The sequence below is a fragment of the Dipodomys merriami genome, unplaced genomic scaffold (genome assembly GCF_024711535.1).
Source record: "Dipodomys merriami isolate MVZ:Mamm:240054 unplaced genomic scaffold, mDipMer1.0.p SCAF_3, whole genome shotgun sequence".
Classification (NCBI taxonomy): Eukaryota; Metazoa; Chordata; class Mammalia; order Rodentia; family Heteromyidae; genus Dipodomys; species Dipodomys merriami.
The window spans coordinates 74826446-74845692 of NW_027204492.1; the positions used below are offsets into that span (position 1 = coordinate 74826446).

At 38.1% G+C, this 19247-nt stretch overlaps 1 protein-coding gene across 4 annotated transcripts in view; it reads right to left on the reverse strand.

Annotated features, from left to right (window-relative positions):
- Nucleotides 1-19247, reverse strand: part of Phka1 (phosphorylase kinase regulatory subunit alpha 1) — a 123176-nt gene that overhangs the window by 82163 nt on the left and 21766 nt on the right. For all 4 annotated transcript variants that reach the window (XM_070040344.1, XM_070040343.1, XM_070040345.1 and 1 more), the window contains exons 6-8: nucleotides 18860-18940; nucleotides 6273-6371; nucleotides 4161-4307 (exon numbers count right to left, since the gene is read on the reverse strand). In XM_070040344.1, coding sequence (XP_069896445.1) covers nucleotides 4161-4307; nucleotides 6273-6371; nucleotides 18860-18940 — 327 coding nt within the window. The remainder of the gene's footprint in view (nucleotides 1-4160; nucleotides 4308-6272; nucleotides 6372-18859; nucleotides 18941-19247) is intronic.

A 19247-nucleotide genomic window follows, 5' to 3' on the forward strand; every position in this document is an offset into this window, starting at 1 on the left:
CTGAGGCCCTGGGTTCGATTCCTCAGCACCACATAAAGAAAAAAAAAGAATATTGGAAAAAACATAGAGTCCCATAGGCTGGGAATGTGGCTTAGTAGAGTGCTTGCCTACCATGCATGAAGCCCTGGGTTTGTGGTGCTGTGGCCCAAGTGCTAGCCTTGAGCAAAAGAAGCTCAGGGACAGTGCCCAGGCCCTGAGTTCAAGCCCCAGGACTGGCAAAAATAGAGAGAGAGAGAGAGAGAAAGAGAGAGAGAGAGACAGAGACAGAGACAGACAGAGACAGAGACAGAGAGACAGAGACAGAGACAGAGAGAGACAGAGAGACAGAGAGGGTCACTATGCCCTTATACTACTACCTTACATAATCACAGAATATATATTGGCTCAAGTAGTACTATTAACCAAAGTATGAACTTCTTTGGATGTCAGTATTTTTTCCCATTGGTATTGTTTCTGTTCTAGAATCTGATTCAGAATCTCACATTGCATTTAGTTGTCATATCTCCAGAGTCAATTCTAATCCAGGACAGTTCCAGTCTTCCCTTATTTTCCATAACCTTGACACTTTGAAAGCATTTATCAGTTAGTTTGTAGAATATCCATCAATTCAGATGTCTGACTTTTGTCATGATGACATTGAGGTTATGCAGTACAAGAAAGGACATCACAGAGATGCTGTGCACCTTCTCAGTGCATTATAGCAAGAATTATATGTCACTGGTGACTGATGATTTAAAGTGGTGTTACCCTATGAGGGTTATAAAATTATACTTATGGCCCTGCTATGTGCTTATTAACCCAACACGTCTCAGACTGTTGCTCAATGATATGTACTTTTTAAACATTCCTGGATCAACTGATAATGTTAAGTCATTTTGGGAACCAACAGACCAGATGGTCTGAAGGACTGGGAGCCTAGACTTTATAGAATTTAAGTTGTGGAGATAAAAATGGAGAAACAACTTGGACACAGAGAACAAGTGCTTATATATTTCTCAGACATGACTGAAACACAAAGCATTCTCAGCCCACTCCCAAGTCCTACATATTGGTAATATGCTTTCCATCCACAAGAGGGTGCTCATGAAAAAACACCAATCAAAACATAATGGTTTCAAACCACCTTAATCATGTACTTTTTCATTGAAAAGTACAGTTGCCATGGATTTGACACATTTTGGACCTTATCTAAAGCTTATGTTAAAGTACTTAGAGGACCACTGATTAAATCTATAATTTCATTCATTAAAATATATTAATTAGCCGGGCACTGGTGGCTTGCACCTGTAATCCTAGCTACTCAGGAGGCTAAGATCTGAGGATTGCGGTTCAAAGCCAGCCCAGGCAGGAAAATCCATACTCTTATCTCCAATTAACCATCAGAAAACTGGAAGTGGTTCTGTGGCTCAAGGGGCAGAGTGCTCGCCTTGAGCTGAAGAGCTCAGGGACAGTGCCCAGGCTCAGAGTTCAAGCCCCATGACCGAAAAAAATATAAGAATATATTAATTGTGGTGCTGTAAATATGGCTCAGTGGTAGAGCACTTGCCTAGTATGCATGAAGCCCTAGGTTCGATTTCTCAGTACCACATAAACAGAAAAAGTCAGAAATGGTGCTGTGGCTCAAGTGGTGCTAGCCTTGAGAAAAGAAGCTCAGGGACAGAGCCCAGACAGAGACAGAGAGAGAGACAGACAGAGAGAGAGAGAGAGAGAGAGAGAGAGAGAGAGAGAGAGAGAGAGAGAGAGAGAGAGAGAGAGAGAGAGAGAGAGAGAGAGAGAGAGAGAGAGAGAATTTCAATTAATGTGATATGTTCATACACAAATAAAATGTGCTTTGATAAAAAAAATAAAGTGGTGTCAGTTGGGTTTTCTGTGGGAAATAGCTAGGTAGATGTCTTCTTTCTGCTTAAACTTTCATTCACTGATTTTACTATCAGTAGATCTCTCTTGAAGCAACTATTATTGTGGTATTTACCTAATGGTAATGTTATTTCCTTCATTCCTTCAATACCTAGTTATTAAAATTCTCCTATAAGAAAGATTAACTCCTTCCTTCCCATTTATTCATTTTCACTTATTTGTATCAGTATGAACTTATAGATATTTCATTTACATTTTCATTTATTATCATAGTATTCAGTACTGCAATAATTATTTTGTTCAAATTGTTCCTACTTTAGCCACTGGATCACTTTCCATTAGTTTCATGTTCTGCTGACATGCTTCATTCCTTTCTTGTGTACTCTTTTACTTTCTGAAACCAGATGTTCAGGGCCCTCTTGTATCTTACCTGTTCTGTTCCTCAAATCAATTACTTCTCTAAGAATTCCAGATTTCTTTTATGGGAAATGATATATAAAAACCAAGACTTGGATAATAGTAGGTGTGCTCACTGACTCTGGCTTCTGTCAGTGGACAAAACTAGGAAATACATCTAAAAGCACATCTATATTACACAGACACACATGTTTGTTCACCCCAATACCTAATACCTAATACCACCTACTCCTATTTAGCATCAAGAGGTTCATTTTAGCCTTTCCATTGGAGCTAATTTTTTTGACAATCCTAGGGCTTGAAATCAGGGCCTGGGTGCTGATCCTGAACTCTTTTTGCTCAAAGTTAGCATTCTACCACTTTAAGCCACAGCTCTACTTCCGGTTTTCTGGTGGCTAATTGGAAGCAAGAGTCGCATGGACTTTCCTACCCAAGCTGGCTTCAAACCATTATCCTCAGATGTCAGCCTCCTGAGTAGCTAGGCTTACAGAAGTGAGCCACTAGAACCCCGCTCCATGGTCTTTTTTAAAACTGCTTTAATAGTGAGAAAATTGGCTTTCATTATATACTATATATTTACTTATTTGTTCAGCCCTTGTACTCATTTTTTTTTCAGAATTGCAATACCAATACCTTTTTTTTTTTTTTTTTTTGCAGTACTGTGGTTTAAAGTCAGGATCTCATGCTTGCAAAGCAAGTACTCTGAGCCAGATCCCATTCCTTTTTTTCTTTCACTGTTTTTCAGGTATGGTCTGCATTTTGGGCCAGGGGAAGGCCTGGATTTCATTCTTCTTATTTACACCTTTTATGTTACTAGGAAAGACAAGTGTGTGCAATCATGCCTGGATTTTTTGTATAAATAGAGTCTCACTAAGTTCTTGCCTGTACTTACCTCAAACTACAATCCTCTCTATTTCTGCCTCACAAGTTGGGTATGAGACATCAACTGTACTCAGCTGCTAACCCATATTTTTTATTAACTCATATTGTTATTTATAACCTGTTATTTATAACTAGAGCAAGGATTCACAAATGTGTTACTAAAGTGCCAGGTACTAAATATTTTAGGCTTTGCAGGCCATACTAGTTTCTGTTGCAACTACTCAGCTTTGATGCTATACATCATGCTCCAATAAAATACTTTTACAAGAACAGTTGACCAACCAATAGGCTGTAGTTTGCTGACCTGTGGAATACAGTATTTACGGGTTAGGCTTGGGCCAGCAACTTTCTTTGTAATAGTAACTTTTCAGTTGCATTCTGTCACACCAGGTCGAAATTTTAACTTTTCTTTTACTGGTATACAATTCCCTCCAACTTCTGTCAACCACTAATCTGTTTTTCTCCTTTGAGTTTTGCCTTTTCTAGAATTTCATATAAACACAATCATATAATATGTGGTCTCTGGGATCTGGTCTTCTTTACTTTAGCAAATTACACTTACAAATCACCCATATAGTCACACAGATTAGTAGGTTACTCTTCCATTGCTGAGTAGTATTCTAACAGGATGGTATGTTAACTGTTCATTTGTCCCTCTGTTAAAAGTTTCCAGGCTTTTGCAATCATGACTAAAGCTACTATAAACATTTGTGTGCAGACTTTTCTTTGAGTATTATAAGTTTTTGTTTCTACCAATATCTAGGAGTAAGTTTGTTAGGTCACATGGTAGGTATATGTTTAAACTTACCAGAATCTGCTGTTTTCCGAAGTGGCTGTATTATTCTACAACCTCAGCAATGAGTGCAGAAGCTGTTAACAGCCTTGTAAAGACACTACTTAGAAAATTCAGAAAAACTAAAGGTTTCTTAAACCACAGTAAGGTCCCTAAAAGCACCTACACTTAAAATCACACCATTAAAGAAGAATGGAACAAATGGGCATACCTGAAGCTTAGTGATTATCTCCTGTTTTGTGAGCTCCACCAACTGGCTGTCTTCTACAGCAAAGGCTGGGAAAGAAATCACTGAGAGCAGACTAGCATCAACTTCTTTGGATGTTGAAGCCCGGGGCAGTAGCGAATTAAGGATAGACTAAAATAAAGGAATTCAAAGTGCAGTATATTAGGAAATATCTTAGCATTGTAAAACAAGTTTAGTTTGAAAAAAATTTACGTGGGAGATCTTTTAGGCGAAAACCTAAACACTATTCAATAGAGAGTTATTTCTTTCTTGGCCTGCTCTTAATGCTTCCCCATCTGGATTCTAAGCAGCTGCTTACAAAAGCTACTCTGCCACAGTCCTGTTGCTCCATTAACAGATATTTAGAACAAAGTTAAGACAAAATGTAGTTGCTGAGAAACAACAGGGAGTGCTTAGCTCATATACTTCCAACACATTGCCTTTCCAATTTGAAAAATATTTTTAATGTCTTTGAGTATTTGTACAAAGGAGTTATCATTCAACAAAGTGGCTTATGAATACAGTGCATCTTGAACAATGTCACCCTGTTCATCATTCTCTCCATTCCTTCCCAATTCCATCCCTTAGCCTCACCATCACTTCCTGTTTTCTGGTGGTTAATTGGAGATAATAGCCTCATAGAATTTCCTGCCTGGGCTGACTTCAGACTGCAATCCTCATATCTCAGCCTCCTGAATAGCTAGGATTACAGGTATGAGCTACCAGCACCCAGTTCTCAATTTTCTTAATCTTGTAGGATCTGCATTCATCTTCTCTCCCCTTACCCCAATTCCCCCTTAGGAGAACCGATTTCCTGGTGTTTATTTTGTTAGACTGTGAATTTTTAAAATTAGAAGGCAAATTTATATTCATTAGGACCCCATGAGCAGGTAATCAGAGTTTGAAGAAAAAGAGAAAATTCATCATGCCAGAGAGAAGAAACTTAAATCTTTGGATACTAGGAACAATCCTAAAAATTGAAGATGCATATTTACCCTATTAACAGTGTAATCTCAAATGATATATTACCCTAGAGGCTGAGAGTGTGGCTCAGTGGCAAAACACTTTCCCTTAGTTTAAACCCTATTATTCACAACCAGGAACAAAAACCATTTCAGAGGGAGTAGTAAGTAAGAACACTCAAATGGGCTGGAAACATGGCTTAGTGGTAGAGTGTTTGGCTAGCACGTATGAAGTCCTGGGTTTGATTCCTCACTATCACATAAACATAAAGAGTTGGAAGTGGCACTGTGGCTCAAATGGTAGAGTGCTAACTTTGAGCAACAGAAGCTCAGGGAAAGTACACAGGCCGGGGTGAGGGGGCGGGGAACACTCAAAATGTATCATCCCTTATTTTCTCTACATGTTCAGAAAAGGAGATTATCAGGAAGACACCATGGTTTCTTAAGTAACAAGTGGAGAATTCCATATACTATGGTAGAGTCATTTTCTTTCTTTTTTTTTTTTTTTTGGGGGTCCGGTTGTGGGGCCTGAACTCTGGGCCTGGGCACTGTCCCTCAGCTCTTCAGCTCCAGGCTAGTGCTCTACCACTTGAGCCACAGCGCCACTTCCAGCTTTTTGCTTATGTGGTGCTGAGGAATCCCAGGGCCTCATGCATGCAAGACAAGCACTCTACGCCACCTTCCCAGCCCCGGTAGTCATTTTCTAACCTCGGTTAAGAGAACAGAACTGTGATTTGTTTTGTAGACAATACTATAGCTGGGGCATGGAATGTGACTTAGTGGTAGAGTGCTTTCCTAGCAGGCATGTAACCCTGGGTTCAATTCTTCAGTACCACATAAACAGAAAAAGCCAGATGTGGTGCGGTGGCTCAAGTGGTAGAGTGCTAGCCTTGAGCAAAATAAACTCAGATATAGTGCCCAAGCCCTGTGTTCAAGCCCCAGGACTGGCAAAAAAAGAACAATGCTGTATCTAGTTTATCTAAGTATAAGATGCTTGGTACAAAAACATTTATTGGCACGTGGTAATATATCAGTTGCTATACTGTCATTTATTACTCCTTAAACTGAAGACTGTGCTAAGTTTGAATTGGGGCAAGCTAAAAATGTGTTATAATATGGTTCATTATTCCCTTACCTGGCAGTGCTGTACTTCATCAGCCAAAACATGGATAACTGACTGGGGCCCACCTTTCACACCAAACAGGTCCAGTTTGTCTAGTGCTTCCAAGGCTGCCTGTGAAATGCAAAGTAAGAAGGAACAACCTCAGTGACGAAGTTCATGCTTAGCAGGCAAAAGAACTGGAGTTCAACCCTGAGTACTTTAAAACAAAATAAACAAAACAAAAATATATCTTCTCTGTATACCCTGGTATTTGTTTTATCTTTTTTCTGTCCTGGGGTTTGAACTCATGGCCTTGGGCTTGCTAGGCAGGCATTTTACCACCTGAGTCATGCCTATAGCCCTTTTTTAGTAGTTTTCAGATATGGACTTATGCTTTGTACCTGGGACTATGCTCAAGAGTGAGAACCTCCTACCTACAGCTCCTCGGCAGCTGGGATTCAGATATGCACCACCATTACAGAGGTGGTGGGGGCAGGTTCTGTTACTTTTTGCCTGGAATTGACCTCAATCTCCAAGAAGTTTAGACTATAGGCATGCACCACCACACTCAGCCCTTAGCTTACCTAGTATCATATCAAAGCACGTGATATAATTTTTGTTTGACAGAACAGAAAATATAACATTCTTTTTTCTCAAGGGATTCTGAGTTTTAGAGTTAAAATGGAGCTTACAGTACTACCAAGTCAAAAAACTTTAAAAATAATTTGAATGTAGCATGAGATTATATTAAATTATATTAAATTGGCAGGGAAGCTCCACTGAGATACTAGCACATGATAAATGCTGATAATAGGGCTGTAGGGGTAGCCTAATTAGTAGAGCACTTACCTAGCAACCACAAAGCCCTAAGTTCAAACCCCAGAATGACTGAACTTGCTAAAAATTGTGTGACTACATGATAATGCAACAACCATTAGACAGTACCAAGTAGCTGAGTTTCCATAGAGAAGTAAATGACCTAGAAATATACTCTATTCAACTTTTAAATAAAACATTATTAGTCACCAAGGCAAAAGAGGAGTTTCTGTGTTTTATTAAAATATCTAATACATTTTAGTTGAGTATGGGCAATATATTTTAAAACCTCTTCCTTATATTGATCTGAAACTTTGTAGCTCTTGATAAGCAACTCACCACCTCCCCCTCCTTATACTCTAGCCTCTGATGGCCATCATCTTACTCTCTAGTTCTAAATTTTGAACTTTTTCATATTCTACTTATAAGTGAGATCATTATGCCTTTCAAAAATAGAATATATTAATTTCTTGCTTCAAAAATGTATTATCTGGTCATAAAGTAAAGCATATGCCTAATATATTTTTCAAAGTGAAGTATGAAGAAAGCAAAAGATCTCTCCAAACAATGACTGTTAATGTTTTTCACATGGCTCCTATTAATTTTTCTATTTATATCTATATAGTTTAGAATACATTTGATATTTTACTTTTCACAATATTATAGCATAAGTGTTTTTCCAAGTTATGAAAAGATTTCAGCATAATATTCTCATATGACTGAAACCATTGATTTGATCATTTACCAACGGTTGGAGATTTAGGTCATCTTTAATGTTGGGCTACAAGAAGCAGCATTCTGATAAACCTCTCCTGCTAACTCTAAACTTCTTTAAGACAGGAATTGTGTTGTTATCAATTCTAAGCACATAGTACAGCATACAGTGGGCTGCTTGTGAAGCTAACAAATACTTCTTTGTTTACATTTTTAGTTGCTTTGGAAGCATTAATTCCAAGTGGCAGAATTACTGGGTCAAAGGATATGAACAATTTTGTGGAACATAATTCTAAACTACTTTTTTTTACTGTTATACAAATAGAACATCACTAGCTGTAGATGACAGTCCTTAATGAAGAGTACGTTTTTTTCTTGATTTGATGAAATAGGAGTATGTGTTGCATTAAACTGCTGAATAGGTTGGATACTATTTTAAGTATATATTCCTCCATTATGATTCTACCTTGACCTAGTCTCTGAAGAAAGTACAAGTTGACCAGGCATTAAAAAAACTTGTTAACAACAAAAGGAAAAAACAAAATCTGCAGCAGACAAACCTGTCAGCTACCACCTTACCAAAATGATCAAAGCCATCATCAACAGTAACAGGACAAATTCACATCATAAAAGACCAAGGATTAAAAAAAATAAGCATGTGGTAGTCTTTCTGAAAACATATCACTTGAATTGAATCATGAGATCACACCACACAAAATGAAACACAAGCCGGACACCAGTGGCTCATGCCTGTAACCCTAGGTACTCAGGAGGCTGAGATTGAGGATTGAAGCTCAAAGCCAACCCAGGCAGGAATGTCCTTGAGACTTTTATCTACAATTAACTACCAGAAAACTGCAAGTGGCACTATGGCTTGAGTGGTAGAGTGCTTGCCTTGAGCTGAAGAACCCTGGGACAGCACCCAGGGCCAGAATTCAAGACCCAAGACCAAAAAATAAATAAAAAAACACAAAAAGGTTGTAAAAAACTGGCCTGGGATGGGTAGGGTTGGGAATGACAGGACAGCGATGAAAGGAGTGACATTGATCAATATGCATTGCACTTATAAACTAACATGTTGAACTGCCCTCTGTGCAACTATTTAAAGATTAAAAAGACTGGTTGAGGCTGGGTAATAAAAGATGAAGAGCACCTGAAGGTGCAGCTACATCAGAGGTAGAGTGTGTGCTTAGCACATTCAAAGTCCTAGACTCCTTTTCTCCAGCACCAAACCAAGCAAGACAAAGGCCATTCTGCATTCTTTAAAAAGTTCAAAGATAAAGACAAGAAAAGACTGAAATATATTGTTCCACATTAAATGAGCCTAAAGAGATACTATAACTAAATGTAACATGTTATCCTAGATTAGATTCTGTATAAGAGGATTTTTATCTGACCATAAATAACATTATTGGAACAATTAAATATGTTTGAGGTCTGTGGTGCATCCATGTTTATTTCCTAATTTTGATGATCATACCAAGCTATGGAAGACTTTGGGGGAGGTTTACAATGGAACATCTAAGAAGAATATCATATCATGTCTGAGATATTTGTATTTTTAACTACCTCAGAAAAAGTGTATATGTGCATGAATGTGTAGATGAAGGTATTAACAGACAGGGAACTTGCATGAATGGCATGTGGGAATTCTATGTACTACTTTAAAAAATTATTTTCTAGTCTGAAATGATTTCAAAATAAAGAATAAAAGATTGAGGATGTAGCTAAATGATGAGCACTTGCCTAAGCATGCACTGAGGACCTGGATTCTACCTTCAGCACCATAAATGAAAAAGTAAAAATGGCCAGTGGGCACATAAAGAAATGCTCAATATCTCTAGTTATAAAGGAAATGCAAATAAAGCAACATTGAGATTTCACCTCACCCCAGTTAGAATCAAGAAAACAAAGGACAACAGATGCTAGCAAGGTTGTGGTCAAAACAGAACCCTAATACATTGTTGGTGGGAAAGTAAAGTCACTCTGGAAAGCAGTATGGAGGTTCCTCATAAAAATTAAGCACCTCAAGAAAATGAGCTCTGGTGGCTCATGTCTGTAATCTTAGGTACTCAGGAGGCTGAGATCTGAGGATCGTGGTTTGAAACCAAGGAGAGCATGTTTCAAATTCTTATCTCTACTAAGCTACCAAAAAAAATCCAGAAGTGGAGCTGTGGCTCAAGTGATAGAACTAGCCTTGAGTAAAAGAAGCTCAGGGACAGTGCCCAAGACCTGAGTTACAGCCTCAAGATGGGCACAAAAATATTAAACATAGAACTACCCTATGATTCACCAATTCTACTCCTGGGCATTTATCCAAAACATCACAAACAAAGATACAGTAAAGCCACTAGCACAATTCACTACAGTAAAGTGTGGAAGCAGCCCAGATGCCCCTCAGTGGACAAATGGATCAAGAAAATGTGGTATATAAGTACAGGGAATTTTAACCACCCATTAGAAAGGATGATACTGTATAAATTGTAAAATGGAAAGACCTGAAAAAAAATATGTTAAGTCAAGTAAGTCAGGCCTACAGAGACAAAGGATGCATGTTTTCCCTTATATGGGGAGGCTGGACTTAATAAATAAATACGTTGGGTGGTATGTGAGCATATGCAAATGTCTTAACAGAAATATAGTAGAGTCGGCCACGGGTCCCCAGCTCAGGAGGCAGGACAAGCGGTGGCCCCTGAGGCTTAGGTCTGGGAAGGTTCTTGCGCACTGCGCTCCGCCCAAACGCCTGTGCCTGGCACCCTCCTACCCCACCCCTCCCACCCCCCCCACCCCCCCCCCACCCCACCCCCACCCCTCGCCCTGCCGGGCACCGCCAAGAGGAAGGTCAGCTCGGCTTAAGGGGCAGCAAAGGACAAGCCCAAGCGGAGGTCTGCCCGGCTGTTGGCAAAGCCCGCTCCGGCCAAGGTGGAACCCAAGCCCAAAAAGCCCTCGGGAAAGGAAAAATCTGACAAGAAAGTACAAACAGAAGGAAAAAGGGGAGCAAAGGGCAAACAGGCTGAGGTAACCAGCCAGGAAACTAAAGAAGATTTGCCTGCAGAAAATGGAGAGACTAAGAATGAGGAGAGTGCAGTCTCTAAAGCAGCAGAGCAGGAAGCCAAGTCTGACTAACCATAGGACACCTCTGTCTCCCCGCCCCCTATCCCCAGCTCCAGGCCCCATCCCCTGTCTTGTACAATCCAGAGGAGTATTTTTATCAACTATTTTGTTAATGCAAGTTTTTTAGAATCTCTAGAAACATTTTTAAAAAGGAGGGAATCCCACCTCATCCCATTTTTTAAGTGTAAATGATTTAAGAAGTGAAATCATTTGCTGGTTGTTTATATTTTGATACAACCAGAAAACAGTGGGCTATTGTATTATGGGAGACCTCGGCTGTCTTCAATGAAGGCTTAACATCACATTCCACTGAAATCAACAATTTAATGAGACATCTGAGCCTCCTTGAAAAAGAGCAGCAAGATAAACCCCAATCCAGTAGATGGAAAGAAATAATTAAAATTAAATCAGAATTAAATGAATTAGAATCCAAAAAACGATAGAAAGAATCAACAAAACAAAGAGCTGGTTCTTTGAAAAAATCAACAAAATTGACAGACCTTGGCAAATCTTATCTGAAAAAGAAGAGAACACACCCAAATAAATAAACTCAGAGATGAGAATGGAAACATCACCACATAAACAACCAAGATTAAGAACATTATAAGGGAATACTTCTCAAACCTTTATGCTAATAAGTTTGAGAACTTGGCAGAAATGGACCTTTCCCTAGCAAATATCGACATGCCAAAACTAAACCAAGATGAGTTAAACCATCTTAACAGGCCCATATCAAGCATTGAAATAGAAACAGCAATAAGAGACCTCCCATCTAAGAAAAGCCCAGGACCAGATGGCTTTACAGCAGAATTCTACAAGGCCTTCAAAGCAGAGCTCACACCAATACTCCTCCAACTCCTCAATGAAATTGAAAGAGAAAGTTCATTACCAAACACATTCTATGAAGCCATCATAACCTTCATCCCAAAACCAGGCAGGGACTCATCAAAGAAAGAGAATTATAGACCCATTTCTTTGATGAACATTGATGCAAAATTTCTCAACAAAATTTTGGCCAATCGACTTCAACAATTCATCTAAAAAATCATACACCACGATCAAACAGAATTCATTTCAGGGATGCAAAGCTGGTTCAATATACACAAATCAACTAATATAATTCATCACATCAACAGGAACAAGGATAAGAACCACATGGTTATCTCAATAGATGCAGAAAAAGCATTTGACAAGATCTAACACCCCTCTATGATGAAGGTTGTGGAAAAATTATGAATCCATGGAACATTCCTCAATACAATAAAGGCTGTAGATGACAAACCTACAGCCAGCATTATACTTAATGGTGAAAAACTAAAGCCATTTTCTCTTAACTCAGGAAGGAGACAAGGATGTCCACTCTCTCCACTTCTCTTCAATCTAGTATTAGAATGCCTAGCTACAGCAATAAGATGCAAACATAAAGGGAATCCAAATAGGGAAAGAAGAAGTAAAACTCTCCCTCTTTGCAGATGACATGATCTTGTATTTCAAGAATCCCACAGACTCCACTCCCAAATTACTCAAGCTGATTCAAAACTTTGGCAAAGTAGCAGGGTATAAAATTAACCCTCAAAAATCAATGGCTTTTCTGTATGCCAACAATGAGAAAAGTGTGGCTGAAATTAGGAAAGCAACTCCATTTGTAATAGCCCCACAAAAAAATAAAATACCTAGGAATTAACTTAACCAAAGAAGTGAAGGACCTCTATGATGAAAACTTTAAAACTTTGAAAAAGAAAATCAAAACAGAACTTAGAAAGTGACGAAAACTCCCATGCTCCTGGACTGGAAACATCAACATCGTGAAAATGGCAACTTCCCAAGGCTATCTACAAATTCAATGTGATACCTATCAATATTCCAACCTCATTCTTCAAGGAAATAGAAGAGGCAATCCAAAAATTCATATGGAACAATAAAAGACTCCGAATAGCAAAAATGATCCTCAACAGAAATAACAGTGCAGGAGGAATATCAATACCAAATTTCAAACTTTACTACAAAGCCATAGTAATCAAAACAGCTTGGTACTGGCACAAGAACAGACCTCAGGACCAATGGAATAGAACTGAAAACCCAGAAATGAACCTACAGACCTATAGCCATCTAATCTTCGATAAAGGATCTAAAAAAAAATAGAATGGAAGAAAGAGAGCCTCTTCAGTAAATGGTGCTGGCAAAATTGGTTAACTACTTGTAGAAAAATAAAGCTAGATCCTTATATATCACCCTGCACCAGAATCAACTCCAAATGGAGTCAAAGCAGACACTCTGAAAATATTATAGGATGGAATAGGAGAAACCCTAAATCTCCTTGGCACAGGCCGAAATTTTAATAGAGATCCAGAAACACAACAAATCAAAGAAATTTTGGACAAATGGGATTGCATGAAATTGCAGAGCTTCTGCATGGCAAAGGACATAGCTCACAAGATCAATAGAAAGCCCACGGATTGGGAGAAGATCTTCACTAGCCATACAATGGACAAGGTTCTCATATTTAAAATATACCTGGAACTCAAAAAATTAAATCCCCCAACAACAAATCCTCAAAGAAACAATTGCCCAATAAATAAGTGAGCTAAAGCCTTAAAGAGAAACTTCTCTGAAGAGGAAAGAAAGATTGTCAATAGACACATGAAGAAATGTTCAACCTCTCTAGCCATAAAAGAAATGCAAATCAAAACAACATTGAGATACCACCTCACCCCAGTTAGAATGGCTATCATCAAGAACTCTAATAACAACAGATGCTGAAGGGGATGTGGACAGAAGGGAACTCTACTGCATTGTTGGTGGGAGTGTAAACTTGTTCCACCACTTTGGAAAGTAGTATGGAGTTTCTTCAAAAGACTCCACATAGAGCTCCCCTATGACCCAGCAATCCCACTTTTGGGCATTTACCCAAATGTTTACAAACAAGACCACACTAAAGCTATCAGCAGAACTATATTTATTGCATCATTATTTACCATAGCTAAGATATGGAACCAACCCAGAAGCCCCTCAGTAGATGAATGGATCAAGAAAATGTGGTATATATACACAATGGAATTCTGTGCCTCCATCAGAAAGAATGACATTTCCCCATTTGTTAGGAAATGGAAAGGCTTGGAAAAAATTATATTAAGTGAAGTAAGCCAGGCCCAAAGAAACATAGGTCCCATGGTTTCCCTTATTTTCAATATCTAGTATAGGTATGAGTCAAGCGGAAAAGTTCAGATAATGTGATGTTAGGAAAACGAACCCTTAAATATGTATTTTAATGTTTTCGTTTCTTTCATGCATGAGTTTCTAACGCATTTATAAGATTATTTCTTTGTTGCTTTGTATGTCCCTCCCCCACAGTGTAACCCCCGCTTTCACTTTATTTGATGTCAGTATAACATGTGGAGGAGATGGGGACAAACAAGTCGTTTAAGGATTCAGGTGGACCTGTTGCAACAAGGAGAATTACAAAATGTCATGTCAAAGCAAGCTTTACAATGTCGGTGTGGGGGGGGGGAGGGGGGTATGATTGGGTGGGGGGAAGGGAGGCTGGGAAGGGAGGTGAAGGGTAAACAAAGGAGGAGGCTGCAATGCTTGGTAAGAAATGTATGCATTATCCGGCCAATGTAATTGTAACCCCTCTGTACAGTATGCTCTTAGATAAAATAAAATAAAATTAAAAAAAAAAAGATATGGAACCAACCCAGATGCACCTCAGTAGATGAATGGATCAAGAAAATGTGGTCTATATACACAATAGAATTCTATGCCTCCATCAGAAAGAATGACATTGCCCATTTGTTAGGAAATGGAAAGACTTGGAAAAAATTATATTAAGTGAAGTAAGCCAGGCACAAAGAAACATAGGTCCCATGGTTTCCCTTAGTTGCAATTACTAGTATATGTCTGAGACAAGCAGAAACAGTCAGATAAGTTGATGTTAGGGAAATGAACCCTAAGATATGTATTCAAATGTTTTTTTTTTCTTTCATGCAATTGTTTCTAACAAATTTATAAGATTATTTCTTTGTTGCTTTGTATATCCCTCCCCCACAGTATAACCCCTGCTTTCACTGTATTTGACGTCGGTATAATTTGTGGAGGGGAGGGGAAAAAACAAGTCGTTTAAATAAGGATAGAAGTGGACCCGTTGCAACAATGAGAAGTACAAGTTGTCATGTCAAAAATGAACTTTACAACTTTGGTGGGGGAGGGAAGATTGGTGAGGGGGCCGGGGGAGGCTGGGAAGGGATGGGAAAGGTAAACAAAGGAGGAGTCTACAATGCTTGATTAAGAAATGTACTATCTTGCCCATGTAATTTTAACCCCTCTGTACAGTATTTTCACACACACAAAAAAGATTATTTCTTTGTTGCTTTGTATGTCCCTCCCCCATGGTATAACCCCTGCTTTCACTGTATTTGATGTTGTTATTTGATGTGGAGCAGAAGGGAAAAAACAAATAGTTTAAATAGGAATACAGGTAGACCCATTGCAACAATGAGACGTACAAGTTGTATGTCGAAAACGAACTTTACAACTTTGGTGGGGGGGGGCGCGGGGGGCGGATGGGATGGGAAGGGGAACCAGGGGAAACAAAGGAGGAGGCTACAATGCTTGGTAAGAAATGTACTCATTATCTTGCCCATGTAATTGTAACCCCTCTGTACAGTATTTTCACAATAAAAAAAACAATTAAAAAACATAACATTCCATAGGTGGGGGGTTAGTTTCCTATCCTGCAATACAAAGCATAGTAAATGGCAATTTTAGAGTAGCAGCTGTGCATTTTATGTCTTGAATATTTGAAATTCTAGTTCGGTGTTGTTTTCTGGTAGAACTGTTTTCCTGAAGAAAACCACTCCCTGATCCTTTCTGTAAGAACTCTGTGTTCTCTCTCACACCTTTGCACGTGGTAGTCCAGTTTTCCTAATTGTTGCTGAGCTGTGAATGATGGAGAATGTGGGTGTGTCGTGCACACACTGTGACGTGGTGATGTGGTGGAAGTTAAGTAACAGTGGACCAGCATTTGGAAAATGGATACTTTGCTTCCTCTAAAGGAAAATGTGCTTGCAGGTTTGAAGCTGGAATGTCACTGGAACACTTTTCCCAACAGCTCACGGCCTTTGACTTTTGGTACGTGTGCTAAGAACTGTGTACAAATTGAACTGTCTGTGTACTGATCTTTGACACAACCAATAAAATCAGTTATAAAAAAAAAGAAATATGGTAGAGTCAAGGGAGAACTCAAATAATGTAATTAAGGCAACATATGCTGAAATTACTGCTTGATATTTTTCTGGTCAGATAAGATTATACTAATTTAGATACAAATTATTACTAATTTAGATCCAGGGAAATATTTAAAATGTAAACTATATTTTACTTTTGATTCTATATACATGTTTTGTAATATTAATAAAATTATTAAGAAGCAGTAACATTTCAGTGGTTAAAGATCCCAAAATATTGAAATATTGACACTATGCAGAGTTCATAAGCATTTGAAGAAAATAGTATGTATGGTTTATGATAATATATATTTATCATGTATAATGGGGAAAATATAAACCAATGGAAATTCTTTTTTTTTTCTTTGATCACTCATGGGGCTTGAACTCTGGGCCTCAGCACTGTCCTTCAGTTCTTCAGCTCAAGGCGAGTGCTCTACCACTTGAGCCACAGTACCACTTCAGGGTTTTTGGTGGTTAATTGGAGATAAGAGTCTCATGTACTTTCCTGCCTGGGCTGGCTTTGAACCTCGATCCTCAGATCTCAGCCTCCTGAGTAGCTAGGATTACTGGCGTGAGCCACCGGTGCCCAGCCATTGAGGGAAATTTTAAATTGTATATCCCTTAATTTAATTATTCAATTTTTAGAAATTTATCCCACAAAAATATATGTGCAAGCTCACTAGAATATATGTAGAAAAATCTTCATTAGACACTATTTGAAATGATTAAAAATTGTGACAATTTGTCAATAGAGTATTAAATACTATATAGCAACTGTACAAAATTAACTATATTTGTCTGTATGAAATTATTTGGGAGTCTGTTTACTTATGCTGCTCTGTAACATATGAGAATGCTGAATGAAAAGAAATCAACTACATTGCTATGCACCTGTGGCTCATGTTAATCCTAGCTACTCAGGAGGCTGAGATCTGAGGATCAGTGTTCAAAGCCAGCCTAGGCAGGAAACTGTGAGACACTTATCTCCAATGAACTAGCAAAAAACTGGAAGTGGCATATGCCTGTACTTCAGCTGTAAAAGAGGCTGAAGCAAGAGGATCACAAAGCTAAAACCCGTGTGGGCAAAATAGCAAGACATGTGTCTCAATAAATAAAGTATCTTAAAAAGCAAACGTTGGCCAAGTAGTGATGAGTCACTCCTATAATAGTAGCTTCTTAGCAAACTGAGAACTGGGAATCATAGTTCATAAACCAGCCTGGGAAAAAAAAGCCCATGAGACTCTTATCTCCAATTAACCAGCAAAATGCCAGCTGCAGCTCAAGTAGTAGAGCACCAGCTTTAAGTAAAAAAGCTAAAAAAAAGTGTCCAAGCCCAGAGTTCATGCCCTAGTAAAGAAGAAAGAAAATAAATGTGTACCCAGGAAAAATGTGTTGTAGGTACAAAGTTTCAAATATATTTATTATTCAATTGTCTTAATTACATGACTCAAGATTTCTATCATAATTTTAAAAAATTTACTACATATATTATAGCCTGACAATACTTTTTTTAAAGTACTCCCTCATAATCATTTCTGGTTTGTATTGTATCTCTAGTATATTTTGCTCTTTATTAATTGAAACTGCATTCCAGACTAGACTTTCTCATTATAGCTTATGCCTTTTATATACCTATTATGATTCTTTGTCCTCTCTATTCCTTATAATACTTTATGCTTTGAATTTATTTCATTTGAGAGCCACAAAGTCACTCATATTCTTTTATATTTGACAGATTTTACTTTCCCTTCTATTTTATCTATCTGCATCCTTTTATTATATAGGTAATATATTAGATTCCCTTTTTCATTACATCAGGCATATTTATCATAATAAATGCTCAGTATTATTCTTGATATCTTAGTTTATACATTCTGGCTTTTTCCAGAGAAAACAAGGGCTCATAGGATGAAAAGACAGAGCTAAGTAGGAAGGTAGTGGTATTGATAACGAGAAGAAAGAGGAGGAGGAGGAAGAGGAGAAAGAGGAAGAGGAAAAGGAAAAGAATATGAGGGACAGTAATGGGAATGGAGGATTGAGAGAAAGTTCCCTGATATCAAGGCTGGGTAACTAGTCTATGGGAGGTCAAAGAGCTTCCTTCAATTTATATAATTGTAGAGATAATGAATTTAGTTTCAAGATATATCCATCATAGTCCTTGTAGGATATATAAACTGAGACATGCAAAAAGTAGGTAAATACCACATTTGGAGCTTATGAAAGTTTTTATCTAAAATTCATAGTTCTATGGCAGAATCTGGATTTTATATGTAGTTTAAAAGAACAGTTTGGTGAAGGTCCACATGCACATTAAGATTGTGTCTAGGCCAGCAGCAATGGCTTATGCCTATAATCCTAGCTAATCAGGAGGCTGAGATCTGAAAATATTGGTTTGAAGCAAGCCCAAGCAGGAAAGACTGTGAAACTCTTATCTCTATAATTAACTGCCATGAAGCTGTAAGGAGACTTATGACTCAAATGACAGAGTACCAGCCTTGAGTGAAAAAGCTAAGGAACAGTGCCCAAGCTCTGAGTTCAAGTCTCAGCACTGGTAAACACATACAAAAATATTTTGCCCATGGCAAAGGTATACCAGACTTCCTTTACTCATACTTGCTAAAAACAGTAAGTAAAAATCATGATTGGTTGGGTGAGACTGAATGGAATACAGTGTAAATATGTGTGAAGATATAATGATCTATCCATCCCATACAACTAACAAACTATTTTTTTAAAAGAAAGGAAATTTACCTTTGCCATTCCAACTGAACTGGCATTCAATTCTGAGATCCCTTGATTGGTCTTGTCTCCCCGTTCCCATATCCCGAAATCCTGTCATAAAAGAACCAATATGCCATTAGCAAGTCATAACTACTAAACACTTACTAAATTCACAATTATTGAATTAACAACACAGTAGGTAATTCTCCATACATATACCTACCATTAATTGTTATTAAATAATTAACAATGAGTTTAATGATCCTTATAGGCATTCTTTTTTTTTTGATTACTAATTGTGTATTGAAAGCGGTAAGAGGTTCCACGACACCAAATAAACCAGTTCTGAGGTTTTCTCAAGATAAATTTAACAGCTCCAGCTTCTTCAGTGTTAATCAAAATACAAAAGAAAAAAAAG